General features: G+C 42.3%; 1 protein-coding gene across 23 annotated transcripts in view; it reads left to right on the top strand.

Annotated features, from left to right (window-relative positions):
• CADPS2 (calcium dependent secretion activator 2) overlaps positions 1-19144 on the top strand; it is a 506252-nt gene that overhangs the window by 467817 nt on the left and 19291 nt on the right. For 20 of the 23 annotated variants that reach the window (XM_084784337.1, XM_084784353.1, XM_084784339.1 and 17 more), the window contains 3 exons: positions 1765-1848; positions 1953-1985; positions 14282-14389. In XM_084784337.1, the coding sequence (XP_084640463.1) occupies positions 1765-1848; positions 1953-1985; positions 14282-14389 (225 nt within the window). Of the gene's footprint in view, positions 1-1764; positions 1849-1952; positions 1986-14281; positions 14390-14614; positions 14794-19144 lie in introns of those variants that run through there. The other 3 variants (XM_084784356.1, XM_084784338.1, XM_084784349.1) reach the window with 2 other exon arrangements.

The raw sequence follows: 19144 nt of genomic DNA on the forward strand, positions 1-19144 counted from the left end.
AAAACATTATCTCCTGTGCACTCAAAGTGAGTTCTGTGGTCACCAGAGACTAATAAGCCATGTCCCTGGAACTATTATCACTTTGTTGAAGAAGCTGCTATGTGAACAAAAACCAGCCTTTGTTAATTTCCCTTTTCGTATTTAAAAAACCTTGTCAGCATTTCCCCTTTGGGATTATATAATTTGTCAGTAGCACACACTATTTTAGATCATACAGAGGAAAGAAGCAGAGTAATATGACCTTACTGCTTTATTTTTTTCCACTTGATTTTCATGTCAGATATATGCTTCTACTCAATAAAATAATATTTTCTGATTTTATGTTACTGGACACTTTTTATAGTATAGAAATATAAAACCAGCCAGGGCGAAGGCTCAGCAAGTCAGGGTGCTTGCCGCTAAGCAGGATGACCTGAACTGGACTCCTGAAGGAGACCCATGTGTTAAATGGAGACAACTGACGCCCACAAGCTGCCCTCTGACCTCCATGCACGTACTGTGGCAGACACACACACACACACACACACACACACACACACACACACAATGGCTAGACGTATACATGTGTGTGTGTCCATAGTTTCAGTGCTGAGTATGGTGAGCACACACCTTTAATCCCAGCACTTGGGAGGCAGACTCACATGGATCTCTATGAACTTGAGGCTAGCGTGGTCTGAGGGTAGTGAGTTCTGGGCTAGCGAGGGCCTATATAATGAGAACCTATCTCAAAAAATAGTAATGTATATCACTGTAATATATATATACATATATGTATATAATATATGTAAAATAAAATATGTATGTGTGAATGAGGGACGCAGGTGAGGGACGTAGCTCAGACTAGCAGGATGATTGCTTACCTAGCATTCACAAAGCCTGGTTTTGATCCTCGACACCACACACCTGTAATCCTAACACTCTGAAGAAGGATCAGAAGTTCAGAGTTCAAAGCTGGAGCAGGACCCACAACACCCTATCACAGAACAGAGAAGAGAGACGAGACGGGAAAGAGGCAGGGGAGAAGAAGGTTTGGAAGAAGAAAGAAAGGGAAGAGGAAGAGAAGAAGAGAAGAGAGGATGAAAAGGAATTGTTTTAGAAATGTGAAACGTTTCTGAAGTAGTTTGATTTCACTGCTTCCTCCTCCCTCTAACACGCACATGTGGAACAGGTGATACCTGTGTCAAACTGGTCCTCAGGGAGCAGGGATGATGCTTGAGTGTCTCATAAATGCTACTAAAGAATGTCAGGTTTGTCCTAATGCTACCAAGCCCTGAATGTCACACGTCTTTTCTCCTGTCCCTTCTATATATGTAGAAAACGCTGATCTCTAGGCAAGCCATACGTGATTAGATGCTGAATTAAGTTTAGTTTTCACTGTTTATGAGTGTATATATTAAAGTTGAAAAGTCATTCTTACTACTTATGGTTTAAATCAAGGCGTCCAACCTTTTGGCTCCTCTGGGGTACTCTGGGTGTAGGACTTTCTTGAGCCACATGCATGAGTATCCAAGTCCCAAGTGTGTGTGTGTGTGTGTGTATGTGTATGTGTGTGTGTGTGTGTGTATGTGTGTGTGTGTATATGTGTGTATGTGTGTATGTGTGTGTGTATGTGTGAGTGTGTGTGTGTGAGTGTGTGTGTGTGTGTGTGTGTGTGTGTGTGTGTGTGTGTGTGTGTTAGGGAAGGTTGGTTTACAGATTGAATACCCTGTTCTTAGGCTGTCTGCACAGGAACATTCTGACCACTCACCACGAACTCTATTGCAGTTCGTCTCAGTGTTGGAAGGGGTGCTGTCTAAGCTGTCAAGGTATGACGAAGGCACGTTCTTCTCATCCTTTCTATCATTCACTGTAAGTATCTCGATTAGTTCTCTTGTGTTGTCTTTTAACAGAGACCACAGGACTTATGTATCAGTTAAGAATTGTCCTGATTATTCTTTACTTTCCCATTTAAGGTGAAAGCAGCTGCAAAATACGTTGATGTCCCTGTAAGTATATTTTTTAATCTGTCTTCCTTCCTCCCTCCCTCTCTCCGTCTGTCCATCCATCTATCCTTCTCTCCCCAATTCCCCCACAATTATGAATCCAGGCTGGTTGGTGTCAGTTCTTGGAGAGTAGTTTCCTTAAGCAAACACTAACCCTCATGATCAAACTTTGGTAGCACCATCTTAGTGTATTTTACTTTTTCTCCTATAACTTGGGAGATCAGGAAGTTAGTTCACTGTGAGAACATGACATTAGAGGACCTACAGCCCTCTGGGATGGGACTGCAGATGCCTTACACTATACAAAACAGCACATGGTCTCCTTTCTCTCTATGTGATTTGTTTAAACATTTGGTTTTTCAAAGACTTCTTTGGAGATAATACATGACCTATAAATTTGTTCAAAAAAATCAAGATACCAGGAGTGGAAATCATAGAATAAGATAAATGCACAAACCAATTCAGTATAACATTTTTAAGTTGTACTGAATTAATTTGGGCTTTAAATTCCATTACTATCACACTCAAATACATGGTTTATAGATGATCAAAGCCTAAACTGATCTAATTATGTGTCTGAGCATATGTTATCCATTGTCACACAATTCAAGCATGGTGGATATACTTAAACACAGAAAGCTGCCGTATAGAACTCACCTCTGTGTGCTTGAGCGGCTCCTCTGGATGTCACTATGAGTGCGAGCAGCGTGAGTGCTGAGAAGCCTTGGACAACGGTTGTATTTTGTCACCAGCAACCGCTGATGTCGTCGTCTTAGGTGGACATTCTAACTTAAAAAGGCCCTGGGTGTTCCCGCCATTTGTTGGGGTTTCCTTTGGAACATTTTACTTAAAGAATGATTCCCAAAGAAATCTTTGCACCCTGCCTGCCTTGTGCTTAGATTCAGTGCTGGGAACTAAACAGGTTTAAAGACATGCATGAAGGAGAGAATGGGAGAATTAGGGGGGCGGTTATACTTTATGTCTCCAAGGAAAGCCATTATGTGTCCATGTGTGGTTCATTGAATGACTTACACATCTTATTTTAGTTTTTATCTTGCATTTGAATAGAATAGGATATCATAATTACCTGTGTCTGTGGAGCTTGGGAAGCTCTCTCTCAGTGTGACTATGAACTAGATCTAGAAAATGTTAGCTGAGAGAGACAGAGCACTTCATCCACTCTCCTCAGTGCAAAAAGAGCATCCTTTGATACCCTTCTCAAAGACTCTCTGCACTCTGTTTAGTTGCTTCAGTGACTGCAAACTGGCCACTAGGCAGCCTGTCCTTCAGTATGATGAACTGCCCTTCTGCCCTTCTGTGAATTCTGCCGATTAATCCTAGCTCTGCTCTTTCTCCGTCAGGGCAGTCCTTCAAATACATGATGATCTTTATCGGGCCTCCTTTCTCCAAGAGCCGCAGTGCTGCACGAATGCACATATTCTCTGAATGACTCTTATTTTATTATCTTATTTCAGTCATAAGCCCCGAAGTCGTCACTGAAACCACAGATTGTTTAATACGTACCAGACCACAGGCATTCTTAACGAGACTGTATCCTGTGCCTCTGGTAGCTCAGAGACTAGGGATAAGTCAGTACTCCTCCTCCGACCAGCTTCCATGCTTGGGATTATGTTTAAGTCCCTCCAAAAGAAGGATGTCCCCCAGGTGATGATGAGAAGGTCAGTGCTAGAATAAAAAAAAAATCTGTGAAAGGAATACCTTCTCATAATACTACCACTTGCTGGAAATTGTTTTGAAAACAAATCAGTAAAAACACTGATTCAGTATAGAATGAAAATTACCTATGAAATTAAATATTTATATTCTAAAAGGGGGAAGGAAATGCATACTCCCAAAAGCCATTCACTTGAAATTACCACAGAATTGATGAGTGAGACCTACTAAGAGAAATGATTTGGCCAGGAATGGTGACACGTGTCTCTTAGCCCAGCACTCTGAGGCAGAGGCAGGTGCACCAGATCCCTGTGAACTCAAGGCAAGCCTGGTCCAGGCAAGTTGTAGGTTAGCCAAAGCTACAGGGTGAAATCCTGGACAGGAACAGTGGGTAAAGGCGAGAGAGGGAGAGCTTTTAAGTTTAGCAACTTAATTAAAACATGCTATGACATGGTTTTAGCAGATGCACCTCACCATCCACCTCACCATAGAGCTTTAGGGTGTTTGTGTTGGTAAAGATTTCAGATAGTTTTACATTTGGAGGGGCCGTTAGACAGGGCCTCATGTAGACCAGCCTGGTCTGAGATTCGCTGTATTTGAGGATGATCTTAAAATCTTAATTCTCATGCGTCTGCCTTCCAAGTTCTAGGTTTACAGGCATGTGTCCCCACACTCGGTTTGCTTAGTTTAAAAAAAAACAAGACAAACAAGACCTGGTTATGGTAAGTCTGTCACAATATTTAGAAGAAGGGAACACAGATGTGGGAGTGACAGCCAGCATATTAAATGCAGGACCAAAAGGAGACTGTTTACATGGGCTTTATAAATGTGAGCACTGGGCCCAAACCAGAAGCTTGGTAACACTGAAGTGCGAGGTGTACTAGAATTAACACCCACTTTTAAAATTGCCCATCTGTGGCGGGGGATGGGTGCATCAGCTAAGAGCACGCATTGCTCTTGTAGACTACCCAGGTTCAGTTCCCAGTATGCTTGTTGGGCGCCTCCCAGCTTCCTGTAACCGTAGCTCCAGGGGACATGACACCTGTGGCCTCCAATGGCTTCTGCGTTCACATGTGAGCGTGCGCACGCACACACACACACACACACACACACACACACACACACACATACACACACACACACACTAAAAATAAAAATCTTTAAAAATAAAAGGTATGGATTTGCATCTTGCTCCAGTGCAACTATGAGTCTTGAGCAGGTATCTACTAAGTTGGGCCTGGGCTGGAAGCACTGTTGTGGTCCATTTGTGTCCGTTGATTAGTCAACACTTTCTGGTTCTCTCCAAAGGCCTTCCTCGCCCCCAGCCTGCACAGAGCAGAGCCAAATCAAAAGCGATGTTTGGCACTCATCTGTGGGCTTCCTCTTCTGGTGATTGCTCCCACCACCTGGACCACCATTTTCCAGATCTACTGGCCCCATTGGGGTGCTCATGGGGACTACCTCTCCTTCACCATCCATCTACGTGCTCCCCAACAACATCATAAGCTGGGGGGGGTGGGTCTGTTCTTTTTCTGAGGATGGACTTTGCTTCTCTAAGCTTTTTCTCAAACCCTGTGAATACTGTTTCCCATTTCCCATCTGCCCCAATAAAGGACCCTAACCAATAAATAATAAATAATAAGTAAGTAAATAATAAAAATGAATAAAAAGCCTGCCATGAATTTGCATAGGTAAGATGTAGCTAAAAGCACTGTATATTTTCAGTATGGGCAACAAGGTGACTCAGTGGCTAAAGGCAGCTCGTACCAAGCCTGAAGTCCTGAGTTCAGTCCTCAGAATGCATATGGTGGGGGAGAACCAATTCCCAAAGGTTGTCCTCTGACCTCTACACAGCATGCACACACCCCACACGTACACACATAAACACATGCATACAAAATAAATACACTAAGATGTAATAAAATGAAATTTAAAAAGAGACAGGAGGCTGTGTGAGTGCTCAGTAGGTAAAAGCACTTATTTCTCAGTGTGGGGATTTGGTTTGGTTTGACTCCCCAGAGCCCACATAAAGCCAGGTATGATTGCTCATGCCTGTAACCCCAGCATTGCTATAGCGAGATGAAAATCCCCAGGAGACTGTGACTCTCTAGGCTGGTACACCCAGCAGTGAACACCAAGGATATCCTGCCTCAAACAAGGTGGAAGATGAAAATCAATGCCACCTTTGTCCTCTGATCTCCACACCAGCACCAGAGCAGGCACATGCCACAGTCACACTCAGGAACATGCACACACAAAGTTAAGATAAATAAGTAAAACCCCTTGTAAAGTATCACTTGAAACAATAATGTGGAGGGTTTTTTAAATTTTGTTTTTCTTTTTTAATCAAGTAGTGTGGTTCCTTAGGGGACCCATGCTGCCTGTGTCTGAGTTCTCCCTCCCTCACTTTGCTTATAATCTCAGTGTGACCTTGGGCACCAATTTCTTTGTCTATTAAATGAAGATATAATTATACCTCTTACAGGCTTATTGTGAGTAAGCACTTTCCAGGCTTCCTAGAGTGCAATTAGTACCCGGTAAATGTTAGTTATTATTGTAAATTACCATTGATTAGAAAATAAAATCTAGTTACTACATTCTACAAAATCAACATTCATTGATTGTATCTGTATCACTGTGGACAAATCACACGAGTCATTTAAAAACAACACAACAACACAGCCTTTTAACTTCTGTAGAAAGCTGCCAGTAGAGTTAAGGGTCCCATCCAAGAAACTTGGAAATAGTAGCTAGTGAGGATAAAAGTGAGGAGAGGAGAGGAGAGGAGAGGAGAGGAGGAGTGTGATGTTTATCCTGAGAGGAACTGAAGGTAACAGGAGAGACGGCCAGTTCAGCACCCAGCTTTCCTTCAGTAGCAGTCCTGTCAAACATACTCTCTGTAAGCTCATTGCCAAACATGTGAAATCTTAAAGCTCCCCAAATGGGGCTTAGGTCCAGGTTCAGGCCCCTCTGTGGTCCAATGTCTCATGTCCAGGCCCCTCTGCGGTCCGCTGCCAGGTCCAGGCCCCTCTGTGGTCTGCTGTCAGGTCCAGGCCCCTCTGTGGTCCGCTGTCAGGTCCAGGCACCCCTGTGGTCTGCTGTCAGGTCCAGGCCCCTCTGTGGTCCGCTGTCAGGTCCAGGCCCCCCTGTGGTCCACTGTCAGGTCCAGGCCCCTCTGTGGTCCACTGCCAGGTCCAGGCCCTCTGTGGTCCACTGTCTCATGTCCAGGCCCCTCTGTGGTCCACTGTCAGGTCCAGGCCTCTCTGTGGTCCGCTGTCTCATGTCCAGGCCCCTCGTGGTCCCCTGTCTCAGGTCCAGGCCCCTCTGTGGTCCGCTGTCAGGTCCAGGCCCCTCTGTGGTCCACTGTCTCATGTCCAGGCCCCTCTGTGGTCCGCTGTCTCAGGTCCAGGCCTCTCTGTGGTCCGCTGTCTCATGTCCAGGCCCCTCTGTGGTCCCCTGTCTCAGGTCCAGGCCCCTCTGTGGTCCGCTGTCAGGTCCAGGCCCCTCTGTGGTCTGCTGTCTCAGGTCCAGGCCCTCTGTGGTCCGCTGTCTCATGTCCAGGCCCTCTGTGGTCCGCTGTCAGGTCCAGGCCCCTCTGTAGTTCGCTGTCTCAGGTCCAGGCCCCTCTGTGGTCCGATGTTAACTGCCTCACCTGTGGCTTCCATTTTCCTTTCTTCGCATTAATGATGTAATATCACCTCTGGGCCACTTCACGGCCTCATTATAAAGATCCAACTCATGTATTATCATGCTCTGTAATGTACGGCAGATTTGAAATATATGATATCAGGGGCGAGACATTAGTAAACCAAACCCCTTGTCATACAAGTATGAATTCTTGAGTTTTCTTCTCCAGAGCCCACGTGAAGATCCCATGTAGAGTGGCAGTGACTCACCCTAACTCAAAACAAAACAAAAAAACAGATAGTTCTTGGAAAGGGAGATTCCAGAGGGTGACATCTTCTAGTCTCCACATATACATGCATGCACTAGAACATACATGCACACAAACACACACACACAAATATATATATGTGTGTATCTGTGTACACATACATATATACCCCCGCCTGGTTCTTCTTCTACTGTAAAGCACTGAATGCTTAGGTAACCTTACCTAAAAAACAAACAGTGTGGTGGCGCACGCCTTTAATCCCAGCACTCGGGAAGCAGAGGCAGGTGGATCGCTGTGAGTTCGAGGCCAGCCTGGTCTACAAAGTGAGTCCAGGACAGCCAAGGCTACACAGAGAAACCCTGTCTCGAAAAACCAAACAAAACAAAACAAAACAAACAAACAAACAAACAGTGTCAGAAGCACATGTGTGAATGGGAAAGGAGCAACATGTCAGCGCTAACATGCTAACATCAAAGGGGAAAAGCTAATGGGGCCTCAACCCTACTATTCTTTTTAATATTTACATAACCTTTTCTTGGAAAGAGTTTCTCCAGTAATAGACCAAAAATGTTTGAGTGCACACATACTTAGAGCAACAGTTTCTAGACATGTTAGAATATAAATTATGCCACCCCTTAAAAGAAATAATACAGAGCCTTCATTGGAGTGAAATCAGTGTGACAACTTCCATTACAAGGGCTTCAGACATAGCAGTCACAGTGTCCAGTCAGTGTTCTCAGACCTTGTGGGAGGCTCTGACTCTTATTGACGACCTGGGAAGCAGGGGTGCACACAGAAAGCTCTGCAGTAGAAGAGTGTCCTACCTCGCAAGTGCAGGACTGTCTGAAAAGTACATTCTTAAAACATTTTGTTACCTGCTTCAAGCCTGGAAAAAATATTCTAAAGGTTCTGCCATCTTTTTTTTTTTTTAAGATTTGTTTATTTACTTTATGTGTATGAGTGCTCTGTTTTCATGCACATGAGAGCAGGGAATCAGATTCCATTACAGATGGTTTTAAGCCACAGCGTGGTTTCTGGGAATTGAACTCAGGACCTGTGGAAGAATGGCCAGTGCTCTTAACCACTGAGCCACCACTCCAGCCCAGGATGTTCCACTTTTAGTTCAGATTCTCTCATATCTCTCTCTCTCTCTCTCTCTCTCTCTCTCTCTCTCTCTCTCTCTCTCTCTCTCTCTCTCTGTGTGTGTGTGTGTGTGTGTGTGTGTGTGTGTGTGTGTGTAGTTATAAATATGTGCAACCATGTGTGGAGGTCAGAGATTGCTGTTCAATTGTGTTCCTCAAGTACTTCTTCACCTTATCTTCTGACACAAAGTCTTTCACTGAATCTTGCCATTTTGCCTAGAGTCACTACTCAGAAAAACTGGCTGCCTAGGATCTGTCTGTCTCCACACCCCTAGTAGGGAAATTATAGGCATATGCAGCTGGAAATCTCGGGTAATCGGATCTGAACTCACTTCTTCATGCTCGCACAGCCAAAACTGGATGCAATGGGCCATCTCCACAGCCCTACTCCTCATTTTGGGTCAGGAAAAACATAATAATGTTTAGTGGAATCATAAAATATCTCTCTCTCTCTCTCTCTCTCTCTCTCTCTCTCCCTCTCTCTCTCTCTCTCCCCCTCCTCCCTGCCACCCACTTTCTGCATACCTTGTTAGGGACCTAACCTCAGGTCTCATATATGTTAATTAAGAGATAACATTTGTCTCACTGTTTAAAAAAATAGAAAATCCATTTCAAGGTCTTGAAAGAAACAAATTCTTATAAATTTTGTTATTTAAATTTCTTCCCCCTGTCCCCTTCCATAAGCTAGTCTTCTCTCTATAGGTAAACATAATATGTAAGGTAGCATCAGTCTAGTTTGAAGGTTTTTGCTCTATTCTTTTTGGGCTTTCTACACACAGATGCAATATATTTGTGCTACTTCTTTTAAAAAAGTAAATTAGGTATATTTTTATAGTATCATCATGAGAATACTTAGCTATTCAGTGCCTAAAATTTTTTGAGAATATATATTCACAAACTGTTTTTGAAATACTGTAGAATATTTTTACTGAAATACAAAACACAGAAATTGATGTGTAAATACCAAAATGATGAAATATATACAGTAAACAGTGAAAACACATGCTTTTTTAAAACAACCACCAAGACAATTATGTGTCCCTCAATAATCAGTTTTTAAGTTATTTTCGAGCCTGCACTTGGCTGCAAGAGGTTTCTGCCACACTTTCCGATCCCAAAACCACGGTCTTGTCTCATGCCTTTTACTTTCTCAGTGGTAATGTGTAACCAAACATGAGCATCTCACTTACGAACGACACAGCTCCTCATACGTAGAGATAACATAGTTTCACACTTGATCGTTTCTCTAATGCAAGAGGGTTTTTTTGGGGGGGGGGGTCTGAGAAGTGCACTTTTAAACTAAGTCAATTACACTGTAGCTTCTAGTTAATCTTTCAGACAGGAATGGTGTATTTAAAGCGTGTTTCCTTGTTAAACAGACACCATGACAGTGTTTGTGTAGTGTATCCTTAACCTCTAGTAGAAGGTTAAGCAGCTTCTTCTACATCTAAATCTGTCACTGTGAAAAATGACTGCCATGTCGGACCTACTTATCCATGAATAGGGAAGTGAAAACTCGCACCTGTGGGATTAGGTAGAGCAGCAGGAAGTGAAAGCGTTTGCACCATATAATTAGCAAGGAATTTTTTTTCTTTCTTTTTAAGTGGTATGGTCCTCTTGCTGGGTTAACCAGTAATTAATGCTTGGGAGAAAAAACCCATGCCAGAGCCTACACCCTTGCTTCTTCATTCACTGGTGTATTCAGTTACTTGTACAACCAACGTCAGAAGAACTCACCTTAAACTATTTCATTTTCCTTCTGTGGCTACTGATTTCTTCATGTTTATGGGGGAAATTGTTTCTATCTTTATGTCCCCTTACTGTAGCTTTGTTGGCTGAAATTGGCCTTTCCTGGGCAGAAGATTAAAAGTGACTGAGGGACTCTGTGTTTGGAGCCGCATAGCCTATCCTAATAAGTCCATGTAGTGGGCTGAGGGTCTCAGAGGTTTAAACTGAACATATGGAAAGAATAATTTTATATTCCTAAACCGTATTCAATAAAGTGCTCGGCACGTGGTTTTTAATTGTTATTTTCTCATAGTCCTTAAGGCAACTGTAATTGAATTATAAATACAGAGAGGATTTCTAAACTTGGCTTTGTAGGTAATGCAGGATTTCTGCTGAAAAGGCATGGGAGCCCATCAGCGTTGATGTCTCACAGGGTGCATTTCTGGTAGAATGGGAAGATGCCCCTGCTTGTACCAGAGCTTGGAGCTGCCTCCCCCCTCCCCTTGCCCCCCACCCCCCACCCCCTCCACACTGCAGTTGCAAACGTTCTTTTCATCCAGGTTCCAAGCTGCACACAAACAGCCGACATCAGAGCGCTTAGCTTAGCTCGCAGGCTTGCTAAAGCATCAACTCATAAGGTAACAGTTAATGCTGCAAAGAGAAGCAGTGACTTCTTGGATGTGTAAATTCCACCGCTGCCATGTAACCAGAGCCTTGGCACAAAGGAGCCCTGAGCCAGCGATAATGTCTTCTATCCAAACACATTTGTACTGAAGGTAGAAACTGTTTAAAAGGAAAATTGCATCTTTTTCAGCAGTTTATCAGAGATAATTACCCTTCGTGCACCAAATGAAGGATAAAGTGTTTCAAAGAACTATAACTCTAATTGGAACATGTCACCAGGTGCTGCAGTTACTCTTACTTGGTAGCTTCTCTTAATGACTATAGTCTCATGCCACAAACTGCATGAAAATATATTCACTAGGTGTGAAACTCCCATATGTCACAGTTTCAAGAATAGGTAAACAGCGCCAAGATAAAGGAAGGAGTAATGCTAATGAGGAATGTTAAGAACTCTAGGCTTATTTTCCAAGGAAGTACATCTGAATTTGCCAAAAGAGAAGAAAACGTGATTTTTAAAATACAAACTTGGATGAGCTTTTCCCCCCACCCACTTACGAGGTCGCAGAACTCACTTCAGTGTTCAGGGGAGAGCACTGCACTGTTGTCTGTCAGTAAGGAGCTGGATTTGTGTTTTCTTTTATGGCTAAGTTGCAGAGTATTCGTTGGCTGTAGATGGTGAAAGATAAACTCTTCCTGGACAGTGTTTTACGATGTCGAGTGTTATCTTGGAAGAGATCAAGGTCACAGGAGCTTCTGTGAAAGGAAACAGGCAAACCACTACTCCCCGCTCTTCCTGGTGGTAACTTGCTCTCCACTGTTGAGGGAAGCGACTGATTGGATTAAACTTCTAAGTGCAGTTTTCTTTCGAGAAGTGGGAATTTTTGAAAAAAAAAAAAAGGTTTCGGTAGGGAGTCATGATGGAAAGGCAAGCCTTCCTTCAGCCCCAGTGTAGGCAGGCTGTGCTCGATGCCTTCCTATTATGGGGGTCATAGCTTCTTGTTTGCAGGCACTTGCATGAAATTCAGTTCCCTCGGCAGTAAGTGAAAAAATTGGCCTCATGTCATTTTCATCCCATGCCAGCAGGCTTTCTGAATGTTCTCATCTTCAGTGTTGTGACAAAGTTTGAGAGGCACAGAGGAGAAACACATGACATATCAGTCATTTGACTCTGCAGAATCATGGCTGGTAATCTTTGTTCAAGTGACCCCACTGCTCCACATGAAAACTGATGCATAAACTTCACTACCCCAAAATAAAAGCAACTTAGATTTGTGTTCATTATCCTTGTAGTTACTTAAAACTTTAAGACACCAGTTGTGAGGATTATACAGAAAAACAAGGAATGGCCTTGTTCTGTTGCTTCCACTAGCTTGACAATGTATTCCCTCCATTGCATATGGATGCTCTCAAAGAAGACACTTAAGAGAACATTTGCATAAATAGTTGTTTTATATTTTAACATAAATTTTTTAGTTATATCAGGGTTATGCTGTAAAAAATTCCTGAGTTTTTGTTCTCTATACTCTAAGGTGAATTTAAGTCACCAGAGATAGAGGTATAGCCCAGTTAATAGACCATTTGCCTAGCACGCACAAAGCCCCGTGTCCCATTCCCAGAACCGCGTACACTGGCATGGTGGTACACAATGCTAATACTAGCACTTGGAAAATGGAGGCAAAGAGGACCAGAAATGAAGTCATCCTCAACCACATAGCAAGTTCAAGGCAGTTATCTTTACTGCAACAGAAAAATAAGCATCTACCATAAAGTCCAATGTTTATCATTGAAATAAAATCGTCTGGTGCCTATGAATGCAGTGGCTTAAAGACGGGCACTCTTACTATGGCACATAAAATATCAATCCACCCTCCTCAGAAAGAGCACAAAGTAGCAAAATCCGTGTCTCCCTCCCAAGGAGACGCTCCACCATGCCGCCATCGGTCAGATCTATAAGGTATACTGCCTTTGCAGAAGTCAGAATAGTTCAGCAGCTCACAGCCTCTTTGACCTGATTTTCTTTCAGGACTCACTTTTGCAAATGAGCCTGTTAGTAAAGGCTGAAGCATGTCCTACATCCATGACATGGTGTAAGCTTAACTATCTTACTTGGCCATCAGTTCTACTGTTATGTTCTTACTAATGCTATACTCTAATCAAATAATTCAATACAGGTTGAGTCAGCCCCAGATGTCAGTGATATAAATAATGTTTTCCATCAGTCAGCCTACCATATGAAACTTGAGAAAGAGCTAATGATAAGTTGAGAAGGAAATCTCTGGCAGCCATGAAGACTTTTGACCCTCATTCTGATTTTTTTTAAATCTATGGCAAAGAAGAATAATGCTAACTGCCCTGCCTCTTCTAACAGGAGAAAATACCAAATGCTAGATAATATAGCTAGGTCCCTGCTTTCGTTCTACATGAGAGACAAATTTATTGATATTCTCACTGAACTTCTATAATATAAGAAATCCATAAGGTACTATTGGTAAGTCATGAGTAGAAGAATTGGCAATCCAAAATGTTTTTGTTTTACTTGGTATTAAATGTTTTTCCAAGTTGCCTAGTATTTTACTAATCTTAATGAGAACATTGACTTTGTACTCCTTGAAAACCCATAGCACTCAAAAGAGGCAAAAGGGACAATTAATGGTGTCCATATCACTGATGAACCAATGGCAGGTAATAAGTCAGTTGTATAATACTTACAATTAAGAAATGATATTTCCACTGAGAGATGTTCTTTTAATCTCCTCATTTATATTTCTTGACTCGTTGACTTTTCAAGATACTCACTTTTGCAAAAGATATGTATGGGAGACTGGAGAAATGCCTCGGCAGTTAAAAGTTGTGTGTCCCCTTCAGAGGACCTGAGCTTACTTGCTGACAGCCATGTTGGGCAGCTCATAATTGCCTGTGGTGTCCAGCAGCAGGATAGTTCACACCTCTGGGGTCAGAGGGCACCTCACTCGCATACACATACGCACACACAGATGCACACATACAGGCAATTGAAAATAAATCTCTTTTAAAAGATGTGGCCTTAAGTAGTAAAGATCAGTGATAAACTTTTACACGTGTAAGTCATTGTTGGTTTGGTCTAAACATATTTCACAGGAGTGAACAATTTCAACAGCTATCAAAGTTATGTTTCAAAATATTATTAAATAAAAGCTTCAGAAGTGAGAACTGACAAGTTTTTTTTTCTCATTCCTCATGCTTTTCCCATACAACAGAAACCAGGAATGGATCTGGCAGATACCTACATTATGTTTGTTCGGCAAAACCAGGATATTCTTCGAGAAAAAGTCAATGAAGAAATGTATATAGAAAAGCTCTTTGATGTAAGTAGCTTCCATAGTAGCCACAGGTCATTGAACATTTTTATCTTGATTTTGAATATTGATGTGCACAAAAAATATATGTTGATTACATTTGTCAGTACTATGGTCTTCACTTAAGTGGAACAACTAGGCGTGGGGAGGGGGTTAGTTTTAGATACTTGACCAAGCTTCCCTAAAGGTAACTAAGAGAGCACTCGCCATAACAGTGTTGTCATTCACTTGTAGCTGTGGCCGCACAGTTCAGAGGAAACAGCACCGTGCTGGTGACATAACTGTGTAGCTTGCCGAGTGCCGATTCTGAAGCTAGGTCCTTTCTTTGAAGTGTGTTTACATGCATCTTCTCTGCGTTTTAGAAGTGCTTTTCTGGCAGTTTCATTTAATTATGCAAGTTACAGCAAATGTTTTCATAACAGCAATTCACGGGCTTCATCGTGACACTGCAGCTGTGGCAGTTGCCGAAGGTCCCTGCTACGTCATCACCCCCACTGTGGTCTGTCGTGTCAGCGTGTGCAGTTTGTGTGACTGAGTGGTCAGAGCGAGCCTTATCTTTCTGACTTTATGTTTCCATGCCATTTTACAATAAAAGTATCATCTGTTTTTAATAAGCTACGTGTTAATATGTGTGAAAAGAATGATTTCCTAAAAGCTTTGATGCCCTGCAGGGGTAGAAAAATTATCATCTATCCAGCTGGCTCCTTTACAAAATACTGAGACCACATTAGCAACTTCTGCTTCAGCTTGGAATTGCTCTGAGTTGATGGGCATATGTTTTATTTCCAACTTCCCTTACTTTTTTTTGCTTATGTGGTGATTTTCAAAAATGTTGAACAGAAAAAGAATGGTGAGTTCGTGCTATTTCTGTGATATTTCTTCCCAGTTAGAGAACATACATATTTGATGGAGAAAACAGCATAGAGCCTTCTGTAAATAGCCCCGTCTAGACACACTCACTGTTGGGAGGGAGGGTTGTTTCTCTGAAGATCTTCAATGTTTTTATCTCGGTGGCCTGCTCACTACAAAGCTTAGCCAGTTATGCCAGTTAGGAGGTAAGGGTAGAAATTTTTTCACCTTCAAGATATTCCCCTCTTTAACTCTTCTTCGTTCACTGAACGTCAGATGATTGCAGAGGTAACTTCAGTGATCATCAGAGCTAACTAAAGCAGACCCAGGGAGGCCAACATCCACGCAGTTTATTCACCCAATTGTCCTGTTATGTACACCTGAGCACCTGGCTTGGTCGTTTCCAAGCATTGTGCTTTAATCAAGAGGTTCTTCTAATTTTTATGCATTCCCCAGTAGAGCATTGGACTTGTTACTTGTAAAATAATTGTAATGTCCTCAAACTTTCTATATTTTTTAAAGTTTCACATATTTATTACTTTAATTAAAAATGAAAATGAACCCTGACTCTATTGGTATGTTGTCAAGAATAGCATATATGAGGGGGTACTGAGAGCCCCTAATTAGCCGAAGCTGAATTGCCTCAATTACAGTTAGTAAATGAGAGGTTATCAAGTATGTGTTGAAAGGTAAAGTAGAGTGTGTAGCTTAAGCAACCGATCATTACTGAAGAGACATTATATAATTATTGGAAATCTGCTTGGCTGGAGCTTAAAATAATATTGTTAGGTGTCAAGAAACAGTTGAAAATAATGGCCCAAAATGCACTGTTAGCAACCATAGCCTATTACAGATAGAAGATTGAAGAGAACAGTAGTACTTGGGCATAGTGGCAAACTTTCACTCTTCCAATTAGACTACTTCCTATACAAGTTAGTAAATGGAGCCTCCCAAGTTTAGGTGCAGGTCAACACACACACACACACACACACACACACACACACACACACACACGATGTATTTACTTGGAGTGGTCTTATCCAATTTGGTAAAATGCAGTGCCTCCATTTATGATCATACAATATAGGGCTCAACTTTTAAAGAATAATAGCCTTTTCTCCAAATGAAATTCACGTAGTTTAGAAATATGCCAACACTATTTTATTTAAAAACTATTAGTCTGCAAGACATATATTCATTTAAAGTGTCTCTGACCCCTTAAAAAATAACCCATGTGATATAGTTCACACTCTTCTTTGCAGATGATGCCCAATCAGTGAGAAGGGCTATCAGAGTGTTTGTGGAACTTCCCATACTGCTTAACATACCCTTGGCCTCTAATACTTTCATCAGTTAAACTTCTTAATTGCCCTAATTTATGGTGAAATAGCCCAGAGCTCAATTTAAAAAATGGTGCCACTCACTAAGGCACAATGACCACTGCTCTAGATTTGTGCCTGCTGTTTCGGGGCATCTAGGGATGAGAACAGCGGTATCCCCCCTATTTTACATGGCCCCAAACCATATTAAAACTCGTGACCTGTCCGTCCTGCACTGCTATTCTTGTTCCAACCTCCATAGACAAGCAGTTCTGTTTCTTGACTTAAGTGTTATTAAAATAGAAATGGCTTAAATACGCATTAGCCCTAAAGACATAAGCATGATCAATTTACATTTTATATTAAGTCTTGAAGAGTCAAAGTTCATAGTGTCCTCTGAAAGTCAGCACACTCTCCACAGTTGTGTGGGTAGGGAGGACTGACTCTGACATGAACTCTTATGCTCCCTATTGGGCCACTTCCTCTTGATGGGGAGGCCTGGTGGCACTCAGAGAAAGGGGAATCAGGTTACCCATATGAGACCTGATAGGCTGTGATCATATGGTAGGGAGGAGGTCCCCTTCTGTCACAGACCTAGGGGAGGGGAATAGGGTGGAAGAGGGAGGGAGGGGGGAATGGGAAGATACAAGTGAGGGGATAACAATAGAGGAGTAATATGAGCAAATTATTTAAATAAAAAATTTAAATTACAAAAATAAAAGTCAAAAACTCTTAGGACAAATATGCTTTTTTCTTTCTTTCTTTCTTTCTTTCTTTTTTTTTTTTTTTTTTTTTTTTTTTAATCCTATAATTGCTTAAACTTATAGAACACTTTCTACTTAGGACAGAAATAGCACTGTGCTGATATCAAACAAGTCTGAGCTTAAGGCATGTCTTTAATCCAGGGCTGGGGAAATGGTTAAGTTGGTAAAATGCTTTGCAAACACGAATACCTGAATTCAAATCCCAGCCTGATAGTGAGCACCTGTGATCACAGTGCTGTAGGGGTGGAGACAAGACGCTCTCTGGGTCCAGCCAGCCAGCCAGCCATACAGCTGAATCAGTGAATTTCAGGCTCAGTGAAAAACTGTCTCAAAAAACAAGGTGGAGTGCTGGCAAGATGTCTCCACAGGGGAAAGCACTTGGTTACATGCATAACAAACTAAATTCTGTCTCTGGAACCCACATGATAGAAAGGCAGAACTGACACCTTAAGTTGTCCTCTGACTTCCACATGCTTACCAGACAGACAGACAGACAGACAGACAGACAGACACACACACACACACACACACACACACACACACACACCATGCCTCTTCGAGCTCTCAAAATAAATTTACCATTCCCATTCCTTCCACCAGGTGCTTCCTGGTATGGATGATGTGCCCTTATCCTCTTACATCTTTATTTTTGAATTAAAGGAGCTTCCAGTCAGAAAATAAATGTCTTGTTGGTGTCCTTAAACTCTGAACCTGTGTCTCTTTTTCAAAACCATTCCACGAAATTCCATGTTTAAACCAAACCTCAGGTTTACTGAATCTGAAATAATGAAGTCACGTTCTGTGACAAGTACTCTACTAGGGTTCCAGAAGCCTGAGTTCCAACCACAGCTCTGCCGTTAACTGTGTAGGTGGTTTTCAAACATCTGCATAATAGTCAGTTTAGATGGGACAGGCAAACTGAAAATCATCCAAAATTTCAAATCATTTCTGAAACCCAGATTTTTTTTTTTTTTTGAGACAAGGTTTCTCTGTATAGCCTTGGTTGTCGCGGACTCACTTTGTAGACCAAGCTGGCCTCAAACTCAGAAAGATCCTCCTGCCTCTGCCTCTGGGATTAAAGGTGAAACCCAGATTTTTGATCCAGTTATTGTTTGTGCTTTTAATTTAGCAGTGGTGGTAGAAGTCACTGAATTAGTTGCATCAGGAGCCTGGCACAGCAGGGTAGCAAATTTTCATTTGTGTGCATTAATCAGATGAAAGCAAAGTGTAGTAGACAAGAAGCAGTGGCAAGGGCAGTGGATAAGTAGGAAAGAAAAAAGTCTGTATCCAAGCCAGACAACCAGAAGTCAATTCCTGGGAGCCACGGAGTACATGGCAAGAACTCCCACAAGTTGTATGTGACCTCCACGTGTTGGCTGTGGCACACACACACACACAGAGAGACACACACGCACACGCACAGACACACACACATGCGCGCACACGCACACACACAGACACACACACACAGACACACACACACATGCACACACACACACACACACACACACACATACACGCACGCACACGCACACACACACCCCCACAGGCCCACAATTCCCTGTTTAATACTGCCTATGGTTCTTCCTAGGTGGAGTATCTACTTGTTTTTCCTGGCTGCAGGGCATGAAGCCACAAGCCACAGTTGTCTCTGTATCACAGGACAGCCTGGCTGGGGACATTCATGGAGAGCATTGGTTGTCTCAGCTAAAGAGTGACAGATTGGCAGCCAACACTGGAATCCCCCAGTAAGAGCCACTAGGGCACTCTCTGCAAACACTTTCATAAAATCCGAGAGCTAGAGTTGAGACAGAAGACTCACCAAAGCACAT

The sequence above is a fragment of the Acomys minous genome (genome assembly GCF_964271855.1).
Source record: "Acomys minous genome assembly, chromosome: 6".
Taxonomy (NCBI): Eukaryota; Metazoa; Chordata; class Mammalia; order Rodentia; family Muridae; genus Acomys; species Acomys minous.